General features: G+C 43.0%; 1 protein-coding gene across 1 annotated transcript in view; it reads right to left on the bottom strand.

Annotated features, from left to right (window-relative positions):
- CTDSP2 (CTD small phosphatase 2) overlaps window positions 1-11,189 on the bottom strand; it is a 40,562-nt gene extending 29,373 nt beyond the window's left edge. Inside the window, exon 1 of the mRNA XM_075851951.1 lies at window positions 10,617-11,189. Coding sequence (XP_075708066.1) covers window positions 10,617-10,680 — 64 coding nt within the window. The 5' untranslated portion in view covers window positions 10,681-11,189. The remainder of the gene's footprint in view (window positions 1-10,616) is intronic.
- Between the last annotated feature and the right edge of the window lie 902 nt (window positions 11,190-12,091).

Raw genomic sequence — 12,091 nt, 5'->3', positions numbered from 1 at the left:
GTCTACAAGACTTTCTGCATGCTCTTGGGAAAGAAAAAAAAAAAAAAGGGACGACAGAAATAGAAGGTCTGAAAGAGGGGATGTGGGGGAAACAGTCAAAATGGACGTCTCCTATTTCTTCCTTTGGGTTGCGATACAGCACAAAACGTGCTTATTATTATTATTTTCATGCTAGAAGGGGGGGGGGGGTCTACACACAACTGACCAGCAACTCATTCACATGTAGTGATTGTTAGAAAGCAAGGTGCTTTTCACCGGCAGCCATAACTAGGTCTTGTGTCTAGATCTGCCTGCCAACTTCTGCACTGAGCGGCTGCAGTCTCCACCAGCAGGGGACACTGTCAGCAGCGCAGAATAGATTACAGCGTTCTCTGATCACACCGCATGGATACTATATAGCATGCAGAAGGAGAAAGAAGTTCTTACATACGCTCTGATCACCTGCGCCACATATACAACTCTCCAGATCAACTAAATATAAAGCCAGCGTCATCAAAAGGAAACCACCAAACTAATAGACAAGGACTATTCATACTGCTATAAAAAGACACAAAGGACACCGATGACAGATGGGACTGTATTGTTACCATAATGAGGACTAAACGACCCTTCAGGCTGTTCCGAGAGGAAGGTGGAAAAAGATCTCATGTTCTGTACAACATTCTACATATTGTATTATTGTAGCATCCATAGTCAGTGTACCGCTGGTGAATGCAGAATTTAGAAGCTAGTCGATTCTATTTGCCAAGGGACATGTTCAAAAATAAATTCAAGAAATATCCAGGATCAAGGTCATATTTGAGTCCATACTGAATGCAAAAACTATAAATTTGGGGATTTTGTCATCTTAGAAGCTTGTTTTTCCTTGCGGCCGATGAAGATGAATTTATTGGGTCATCAATGCTCGCCACGTGTAGACGGTGTTGTCTATAACTACGCAGAAGCTTCTGATCGGATTATAAAGCTGGCCATAGACATCTGATCTGAGCGTGCATGTTTATGGGGTGACCACTATCTAAAGTTTATGGCCCGCTTGTGTGGCATCAGACAACTCACAACCATCACTGCCACGTGGCAAAGTCAATTTCTCACAGGGCAGATAGGCATTTGGACTTTTAACATTCGAGGCTCCGTTTCATTAATGCTTGATGAAGAGACAAATTTGCGACGAAGCCATAGGTAATCTATGCTAATAAACATGGGCAATATGAGTTTCAATGGAGATGAATGTTCCTACTAGCTACTATATGGTCCCAGTGTAAAGCGCAGGCAAAGTATAGAGCAGCTGCATTAGAAAGCAGAATTTATTTCTCCAGAGCAGGTGAGGAAATAAAAGAAATTGCAGAATTATTTTTATATATTAGACCGACTGTTCTGCATTTAGAAAACGTCCTTCATATGGAAATCGTAATTCAGGTCTGGATCTCCCCTGCTACCAGCTAGGCATGAAGGTTTCCTCCATAATGCCAGGACTTTAAGACAACTGACATGATTTAGAAGAATGCCATCCAGAGTCTAGTGACGGTCATGAAGCAGGTGCCCCCACAAATTTGCATTGGACCGCAGTCACAATGTACTGGTCTGGATAAATTGCGTTCAACTACGTTATATCCGGGACAACCCTGAAATCTCTGTAGTGCAGCCCAGCCGGCAGTCATACTCTGCTGTTTATTTTATTAAAGCTATATAAACATATGAAGGCGAGCAATAAAAATGACAACGGAGAATAACGACCGATTATCTCACTTATTTCTGGCTATTATTGAGTACACATAAAAAGGCAGCACCATATGCTTGTCCTCTGCCACCAATAAGGAAAAATACTAAACATTTCCTTTCCAAATTAAGATAGCCCCTTGAGACGGTCTCTTAGGCATCATTTACACGAGCGTAATATACGCGCGTTCTTTTCACGCGTGTCGTACGCACCTATATTAAGCTATGGGGTCGTGCAGAGCGTGAATTTTGCGCAGCGCGAGTGCGTTGCGTAACTCTCGACATGTCCTTTCTTTGTGCGCTGTTCGCGCATCACGCACCCATTGAAGTCAATGTGTGCGTGAAAACCATGCATGGAAGCACTTCCGTGCGAACTGCGTGGTTCGCGCAACAGCTGTCAAACTCTGAATGTAAACAGAAAAGCACCACGTGCTTTTCTGTTTACAAACATCCAAAACGGAGTGTCATAATGATGGCGGCTTGCGAGAAAATCTATCAGCCGCGCATCATACACTGATGACACACGCAGCTTTAAAGTGCCTTTTGCGCACGCAAAATGGCGCGTTTTTTTGCGTGCGCAAAACGCACACGCTCGTGTAAATCAGGCCTTAGGCGAAGGCTACACTGAGACTTCTTGTAGTACTACTGATTAATCTGGACTATTGAGTGACCGCTGCAGTCCACAAGATTTCATTCATTAGACTGCAGCTCAATAGTTAAACTTAATCAGTAGCGCTACAAAAAGTCTTAGGCTGGGTTCACACGAGCACATTAACGTCCGTAATGGATGGACGTATTTCGGCCGGACGTCCCGGACCGAACTCAGTGCAGGGAGCCGGGCTCCTAGCATCATAGTTATGTACGACGCTAGGAGTCCCTGCCTCTCTGCAGGACAACTGTCCCGTACTGTAATCATGTTTTCAGTACGGGACAGTAGTTCCACGGAGAGGCAGGGACTCCTAGCGTCGTACATAACTACGATGCTAGGAGCCCGGCTCCCTGCACTGAGTTCGGTCCGGGACTTCCGGCCGAAATACGTCCGTCCATTACGGACATAATGTGCTCGTGTGAATCCAGCCTTAGGGTATGTGCACACGCTAGCTTCCTTTTACGTCTGAAAAGACAGACTGTTTTCAGGAGAAAACAGCTGCGTCGTTTCAGACGTAAAAGCTCCTCCTCGCATTTTGCGAGGAGTCTTTGACGCCCGTAATCTTGAGCTGCTCTTCATTGACTTCAATGAAAAACGGCTCAAATTACGTTGCAAAGAAGTGTCCTGCACTTCTTTGACGAGGCAGTAATTTTACGCGTCGTCGTTTGACAGCTGTCAAACGACGACGCGTAAATTACTGGTCGTCGGCGCAGTACGTCGGCAAACCCATTCAAATGAATGGGCAGATGTTTGCCGACGTTTTGTAGCCCTATTTTCAGACGGAAATCGAGGCATAATACGCCTCGTTTACGCCTGAAAATAGGTCGTGTGAACCCAGCCTAAGTGCAGCCCTGGCCATTTCCTATTAAAGGGAAGTCCCTTAGCTTTTAATTCCATACTAAAGGGGGGGGGGGGGTGTATGCTTAAAGGGAAGGTGTCACAAATTTTTTTTTTATATGTTATTGCTTCTAGTATGTCATTAAAATAAATTGTATTTATTTGTGCTTTTCTTTCTTTTACTTCTCTATGGGGGCTGCCATTTTTTTTTCATCTCTGTATGTGTCGATTAACGACACATACAGAGATGGAATATGGCACATACATCACCATAGAGAATGCGAACGGGAGCCGTTTCATTCACTATAGCGTACGCCGTTTGTGTGGGAACGGAGCATGCGCCGCTCCCACAGACCAAAAGGAAGGTCTTCGGCAGAGCGACATCCGGCGCCATTTTCATGTGGAACGGAAGCCGCGGCCGGACAGTAAGACGACTACTTCCGGCCATATGTTCAGACTAGGAGCGGAGGCAACAACTGCGGCAGGAGCAGGTAAATTATGTTTGTGTACGTATATTCGTGTTATACTGTGTGATTACCACTGTATCTAATCCTCCTACACTGTGCATTCGCTCAAAAAATGGCGGCACACAGTGTAGGAGGTTTGAACATTCAACCCCCTCCTTTCTCCCAGCACTAGCAAGGATAAAGGAGGGGGATTGTTTGAGGACACTAGAGCGAGTGTGTCTTCTCCAATTTTGCAGAATAAAGCAATGAGGTTGCTTTACCACATGCCAATGCTGCAATTTTGTGAATTGCTCCCTCTAGTGACCAGCACATGGAAAGGTTATAAATTAGATTCTAATTTATAATATTTCCTGACTTGTGAAAAAAATTAGAACAATGTCTAATCATGTATATACTAACTAAAAATAAATAATTCTAGCGACACATTCCCTTTAAAGAGGACCGGTCACCTCTCCTGACCGGTCTAGTATAATAAAATGTTTGAATTTCCCAAGAAATAACAATTCTGTAACATATTATTGTCTTACAACTCAGCATTGTGCCATTCCTCTGTTATTCCTCCTAGAAAATGTATCAATAAAATTGACAACTGGGTGTTACCATTCCCCTTGTCAAAGTGTCAGCACTGATTGGTCATTGTAAGTTTGTGCAAGGAGACACCCCCAACTAATAACACCTAGTTGTCAATATATTTATATATGTTTAGGAGGAATAACAGGAACGGAACAACATAGGGTTCTAAAAAAATAAATATATGATATTCCAGAATTTTAGCTTCATGGGGAATCCAATTATTTACTAAAACAGACATGTCAGGCGAGGGGACAGCTCCTCTTTAATAAACGGAATTTAGCAGTTTCCTTGTCAAACATATTACTGCTATTCTCTACACAGGATAATCTTTGACGAATTCTACATCCTGTTTCTTTACATCAGAAATTAAGTAAAGTTGTATGCGAATGTCACATGACAAATCCCAACAGGAATGAATGGGAATGCGAATGTCACGCGAAATAGTTGGACGCGTCTCAACTGATATAATCTAGGCCCGATCTTACTTTGGTGACATGTCAGCGTGGTTTGCTAGTCTCTTAGGCAACAGAAAAGCTCTGTACACACAACGGTTAGGATTGTCAACAGTGCTATTTGTCACAATAACAGGCTCTTTTGCTTGTAGATAACAGAATTCGCTTTTAACCCGAAATCCTTTTCTTCTACTGGGTAAATAACAGAACACTTGTATTCTGATTAATAAATCACAACGATGATAATCACAGCTGCCACCCTTGGCTCTATTCACATCACGTTTGGGCAGGACACTCGAAAAAGCTCACAGCCTATATGTCTAGCATGTCCTTAGATGCCCGAAGTCTGCCAAAATCACACATTTGACTGGTATACTTTTTGTCACCTTTTCAATGCAAGTGGATCATACATAACTCTGAGGCAATCTTCAAACGTGATGCCGAATGTCGTGCCCAAAGCCTTGGCAGTACAGTGCTACCTATATAAATCTGGTCAGTGAAAGTTATGCAATTGCCACACACACACACACACACACACACACACACTAAGGGTAAAGAAGCCAAATAAAGTGCTAACCTAGAATATGCTAATACGGCTTTCAATTTAGGGTAAGGTCACACGGTGCATCGTTGACGCGGTTTTGAAACGTTTGAAGACCGCAATGCGGTCAACTGCTTGCGTTTCTTTGTCTCTGTAAGGCTGGATTCACACGAGCATGTTCGGTCCGTAATGGACGGAACGTATTTCGGCCGGGCTCCTGCATGGACTTCTATAGAAAAATTGCTTTCTGGGGTTTAAAACCGCAACGTGGCCTTACCCTTATAGTTCAAATTCGCTCTTAAAATTTGCGATTTCTGGGGAGAAACAGGTGCCAATTTAATAAATGTAAAACTTTTAGATGCCTTTTAAAAATACTTACTTTTATAGAATTGTGTGTCTATGGGGAAATATATAACGGTGTAAACTGTAAAATAATATATGACACAAGTGAAAACCAAAGTGGATACAAAATAAAGAGAACATACCAAATCACTAAACTACGTGACCGACTGACACGAATCTGCTTTCTAGAAACAGTTATTTGGCATAGCCAGAACGTAGACGCCAGCGAGCCTTGCACAAAGCGTCAAATGTCTCCAGTTGAATGTCTCTAGTTACTCGATTAGGAAGTTAACCCCTTCAACAACAGCAGATGATTTCTGGTCTCTTAACAATGAGTGGAAAAAATGAAAAAGTTGGTATTCTATCGAAATGGTCTCCTTTTCCTAAAGCAGAACTAGGGGGTAACTCCCAATAGATGCCCAGATCACATGATTCCTTAACCACTTGACAACCGGGACAATTTTGAACCTAAAGGACCATACACACGGCCGTATTACGGATCTGTATTGCACAGATCCAAAGCACAGGGTCCCAGACAAGTGCAATAACATCATTCCTTTCTATGGGGAAAAACATGCTAGTGACATTCGGTTTTCGGTCTAGCGTGGGTTCTCTTTCTCGGATATATGACACTACTATATATCTATTTAAAGTATGTGTCTTTTGTATTGATCCATCTCCTGTGCTGCTGTCTGCAGTACAATTTACTATCATCTTGTAGGTGGGGGCCCATCCCAGTCTTTGCTATGGGGCCATATGAATCAAAGTAAAGCCCCTGGCCCATAGCCTGCTAAGGTTCAATACTGTACCTCCAATTTTATACAAAGGCACATTTCCCAGTATGAATGGAAATTAAAAAATTGAGGTAAGTGCCATTGCAGGCCATATTACAGAGGTATAAGCTCTCAGAATTCCTTACAGCAGAGAGCACAGTGCTCATCAGGAATATTTTATTTTTACAATCATGTAGTTCTAAGATCTTTCTTTCGGCTCCATATTGCTTTATGCTTTGAGTATGCACCATTCTCTCCTCCAGAAGGAAGATAACGTTCTCTATAGTGTCACCTATAGGTGACACATTGCTCTTCAAGGCTATGTATACCTTTGAAAGTCATTTTTTTGTTTTTTTTAAATAAAAACGTCGGTGTGTTTGGTGCCACTTTTAAATTAGTTTTTATTAAAAATTATTTTTACATTTTGAGATACAGCTGCTCTGTATCCTATATACAGAGCAGCTGTGTTATTCGCTAAGACCTGAATCCATCAGGTCTGCAGGACGGACGGGTTCAGTGTAAGCGAGTCCTGCATGTCTCTGACACGCAGGATCCACTTGTTTTCCATCCCATGGCGGATTTTTTGCGTCAGATTCCGCTGCAGAATTCCGCCTCCTATACTTTCTAATGGGAGGCGCAGACTTCTTTTTCCTGCTAGCCGATTTTTTTCAGCTAGCAAACAAAAGAAGCGTCCTGTCTGATCTTCGGGGGGGGGGGGGGGGGGATTCCGCCCAAACCTCCCATTGAAGTGAATGGGAGTAGGAATCTTCCAGCCGACAGCAGGAATAATTCTGCGGCGGAACCTGCTAAGCAAAATCCACCGTGTGAACATAGCGTAAGAGAACTGGTCTGTGACCTGTAGTTCTCCAGGTGTTAGTAAACCACAAGTCCCAGAACACCAAGAAAGCTGCAGACTGCCATGTCACGCTGGGACTTGTAGTTTCACAACAGTGTCGCTGGTTGCAGACCACTGAGATGGTGATTTTCAATGTCAGGTCAAACATCACCTAATAATACAATCATCTCATACTATCCGGACTAGCTAAATAATAGCAGCCGGAAGCCACTAATAGCCTGGATAGCCCAGTCATTAGCAAAAGAATGAGCTATTCATTGTGTGAGAAAGTACACAGCAATCCTTACATGGTGTAATTCACGTCCGCACATGTGTCCTCCACTTCACGCAGGCTTCACCATACCTGGATTATAAGGCCCAAGAAGCAGAGGTTTGATACAGATTACATATGCGACACATTGTTATTTGCGAATGTCTCAATACCAGGACTCCGGAAATAGTATGCGCCACTTTAACACAATTAGGGGTCATTCTGGTATTTATTCTGCCAACTTCAGCTGCTACAGAGGATTAAATAAATTAAACGTTTACAGGTGGTTTTCAATTCATCACTAAATGTACGTTTAACTTCACCGCCAGCAATTCCGCATGATCAGAAATGCTCCTTTTACAATCTGGAGTTTTCTGATAAAACAGATCCGCACATGCCTTGAAGGGCCGTCAGCAGAATGCAGGCTGCTTTTTATATTCCGTCTGCGGAAGGTTGAATTCTCTGTTTCTTCCCGGCTCTAGTATCGGGATTCTGATAGAGAAGTTTACAGTTTAAATGTAGATACTGCTTAGCATACATTGAAGGCGATCACTTAGATGAGAGAATCTGTTCAGACAATGTTGGTGATCGGATAGAAATAAATAATATTTGACTTAAAGCGAACCGGTCATGTTAAATATGCTAATGTGCAATCTGCAGGCAGAATGTTATACAGTAGGAGGAGCTATCTTTGGGTTTAGGAGTCCAGTGGGCGGTCTCACTTGATTGACAATCCCGTATGACAGTACTTACATAGCTGTCAATCCATGACTAGAGCCTCCCACCGGACTCAAACCCAGAATAAACAGGGTATGAAACGCCTACTCTTTAACATGTTGCCTGCAGATTGGACAGCATCAATGTGACAGGTTCCCTTTAAATGAATCTCATCAAGCAACACCAAATAATTGACCCTAGTGATGTAACCGCAGGGCAGAGTTCATATGTATCGGGTGTATTGAACAATTTTTCTAAAATAGCCGCCACAAATCTGAAATGTGTGGCTTCACCCTAATAAAAGCCAACAATGTCTGTATTGTGAAGGTAAACAATTTCAATTGGTATTTCCCGCTCTTTGTGATCATAAAGTATCCTGTAAAATTGTACGTAGATGAACACAAGCAGGAACACATCTGGGTAGAAATGGAATGGTAATTTAGGAGTCGTCTCCTCTGAAATACTGGCATGCATATTCTAATTTCAATTTAAAAAAAAATTCTAGAGAAGTTTGACATCTAAAAGAAAGGGGAAGTTAAAACATAAAAAACAAACATGTCACACAGGAAGTTAAAAAGTATAGATAATTCGTATAAAACAGAGTATGTATCTGAAACATTTCGCACCCATTTTAAAGATACAGAGACACTATTTATGCATTTGTCGCATTTTACCAAGAAATTCAGGATATTTGGCTCCGCCCACCTCCCCCTTTTTTCCAATAGAAATTCTCCTGAATAAATTAGCTTAATGACATGAGGTAAAAGGTCCCCTCCATAATGTTAAGTGCCAGAAGTCATTATGGATTATAAATGATCGTATGTCATTATATCCGTAAAAGCAGAAAAAGACATCGTGGCTCAAATATCAGGTACTAGACCATCAAGCTCATTTACATAAAACGTACACCCTTTATTACCGACAAGGTGACAAATTATTAAACTGAAATAAGTGACAGATTCCTCCCCCTGGAAAAATCCAGGTATGGGGGTTCTACAATGGGATGCGTCTATTTCGGTTATAAAATCTGCCACATGTCAGCCCCTTTTCCATGACCATTATCCTAGCAGGGGGAACTTTCTGGCTGTTGTGTTCACCTGTCAGAGCCCGTCGTCACCGCCTGCAAGTAAGTTTACACAATTTTGGAGAAAAAAAAAAAAAAAAAAAACACAATTTGTAAAAACAACAAAAATAAATGGCATACAAAAGGTACACAGCGCCAAATGTAAATGACCAGTTGTGGAAAACATCCCAGATGGGTCACGGCACTGCATTAAATAACAGCTGCAGCGGATAAGTGCACATCAAAGGGACTGCGACCGTCAATGTGTATGAACACGGCGGCCGGTGGCACAGATAGGTCACTCATTCACACGTTAACCCTTTCACAACCAGGTAGTCGTAGCCCTATACGTCCACAGATCTGTCACCGAAAACCATAACAACATACGAGTTGGACGCGCTCGGCGACTAGTGGTTGTGGATAGACTGCCATCACATGGCACCGACCAACTAAACAGATGCAAGGAATCCATTTTGAGCTTAGCACAGACTCTTTTTCTGATTCGCAAATACATACGGACGAATCTGATGAAATCACTTCGAGGGCACGGATACAAGGGCTGATCGCGGGACATATTCTGTACAGCCAGCGGCGGCATATCACAACACGACCACAAAGAGGCGTGAAGCGCAGATACCTGTACGACTCAGGGAAACGGCTGTTTGTTTTGGTAGAAATAGAAGAGAGGTTATTTCTTCTTTGTAGAACAACACAGGTGGAGCGGAGTTATTAACCTTCATACCTAGAAAAACAAGCCAGACACACACATGTACGATGTTAAGAGACGTCAAATCTACACGGACCCCGGAGAATATGAGAATAGCATTTCTCCAAAAAGATCTTGCATATAGACGTAAAAACAATATAATAATAATAATAATACAGGTTATCAAAATAACTGATCAGTAAAGGGATCGACACGCCAACCGCTTAATACAACGCAACCGCCTCTAGTATCACAATGTCAATGGACCAATGACAAGAACGGAGGACAAATCAACAGTTGACGCATCATCTAACTAGAAGAAAAGCCCAAATAATAGGAAAACACTCCGCACCAAGGGTGGCACCATCAAAACAAGTGCAATGCCAGGATACCCAGAAACGATCATCAGGAGGAAAAAGCATTATTTAAAATGTGCCCTGATCACACCCCTACATTCAGGGAGGGGTCTCCACTTGTTTTCCTCTTGTATAGAATCAGAACTGGGAATAGTCAGAAATACAATGTAGCTAAATAATCATAAACATACAGTGAAATAGAATATGCGATGATCGGGGAGGAACAGGATGGATTCCCCTCCATCGCGGAATAGGTAGAAGCAGCAATGAAGCGCGTCAGATAAACAAGTGACGGCTAAAAAAAAAACGCATCATTACCTTGTTTTGGATGCACCAGGGGCTCTTCTCTCTGCACTTGTGTGATGATACAGCTGCTTTCCATCTAATACTTGCACGGATCCAGTGCTGATCTTGTCTTCCCAGATCTGATCTGCAGATCTCCACCCCAGCGATCTCCCCTGCAAATCCCTGACTCTCTCACTCTCACTATACAATCCTATCCCGCTTCTTGAGCTCGCGGCTAGAACTTGCAGCTGAGAATAAAAGCCTATACATAACATATAGACCATACGTACACAGGCAGGTCCCAGCCCAAATATCAGAATTGGTTCAACATGGAGAATCCAGACTAAGAGCAGCAAAACAACAGAGGAAATAGGACATCGGCTGTTTCAAGGTCCCCCCAATACTATAGATAAACAACCTTCCCAGATCAGCCTCTTCTGCACTGCAATCCCCTTCGGAGAGACACCCCGGGAACGTAACTTGGCTTACAATTAAAAGCTATGATCGTCAGAGCGGGGAAAATAAAAGATTTCGTGGAAATTAAGCTTTGTTTTCCTAGAGCTGGGCAGTGTGATCGGGGAGTCTTGAAACCGCTGCCGCCTAGGATTGGCTGGCGGCTATGTGGGCAGTATGAAAAGGGCGGGATTTTACTATGCAGTGTTTATCTAGCTACATTCCAGTGCATAAGCCTTGTGCAGCTAATGGGCCGAGCAACAAAAGAAACTGAATCAGCTCCAACCTGCTCTCTATTCACTCCACGCCTTTTCCTCTGATGCTCGAAATGAACTGCACTGGACAGAGGAGAGAAATGCATATGGATGACATCCAGCACTTGTAGTGGCAGCAGATCTAGTCTTATACACACTGTAGTAAAAGCACCGGGACATGGCAGCTGCTGCGTATGGCGCCTCATCGGTTCTCAGTCATAATTAATGCACACATGAATATCTGTCCCTTCTGTAAACAGGGTGACTGAAATTATAACCGTCACAGTGTACAAATACCCTAACATGTCTTTAATCCAGCGTCGATACATGTCATAGGCGCCGGATTATTAAGTAGACTGGATAATTGGACATTTGTAGGAAAGCGTAAGGGTATGTTCACACACGCTAATTACGGACGTAATTCGGGCGTTTTTGCCCCGAATTACGTCCGAAAAATACGGCTTGAATGCGTTGACAAACATCTGCCCATTGAAAGCAATGGGCTGACGTTTGTCTGTTCATACGAGGCGTGTATTTACGCGCCGCTGTCAAATGACGGCGCGTAAATAGACGCCCGCGTCAAAGAAGTGACCTGTCACTTCTTGGGGCGTAATTGGAGCCGTTATTCATTGACTCCAATGAAAAGCAGTGCCAATTACGTCCTTAATGGACGCGGCGTTCAAGCGCCTGCACATGCCGGTACGGCTGAAATGACGGGGCTGTTTTCTCCTGAAAACAGCCCCGTAATTTCGGCCGTAACGGACATGCACGTGTGAACATACCCTAATAAATTGTATGGGT

This window comes from Rhinoderma darwinii, chromosome 2, assembly GCF_050947455.1.
Source record: "Rhinoderma darwinii isolate aRhiDar2 chromosome 2, aRhiDar2.hap1, whole genome shotgun sequence".
In the NCBI taxonomy this organism is placed as follows: Eukaryota; Metazoa; Chordata; class Amphibia; order Anura; family Rhinodermatidae; genus Rhinoderma; species Rhinoderma darwinii.
This window is presented reverse-complemented; position numbering and strand designations above follow the sequence as displayed.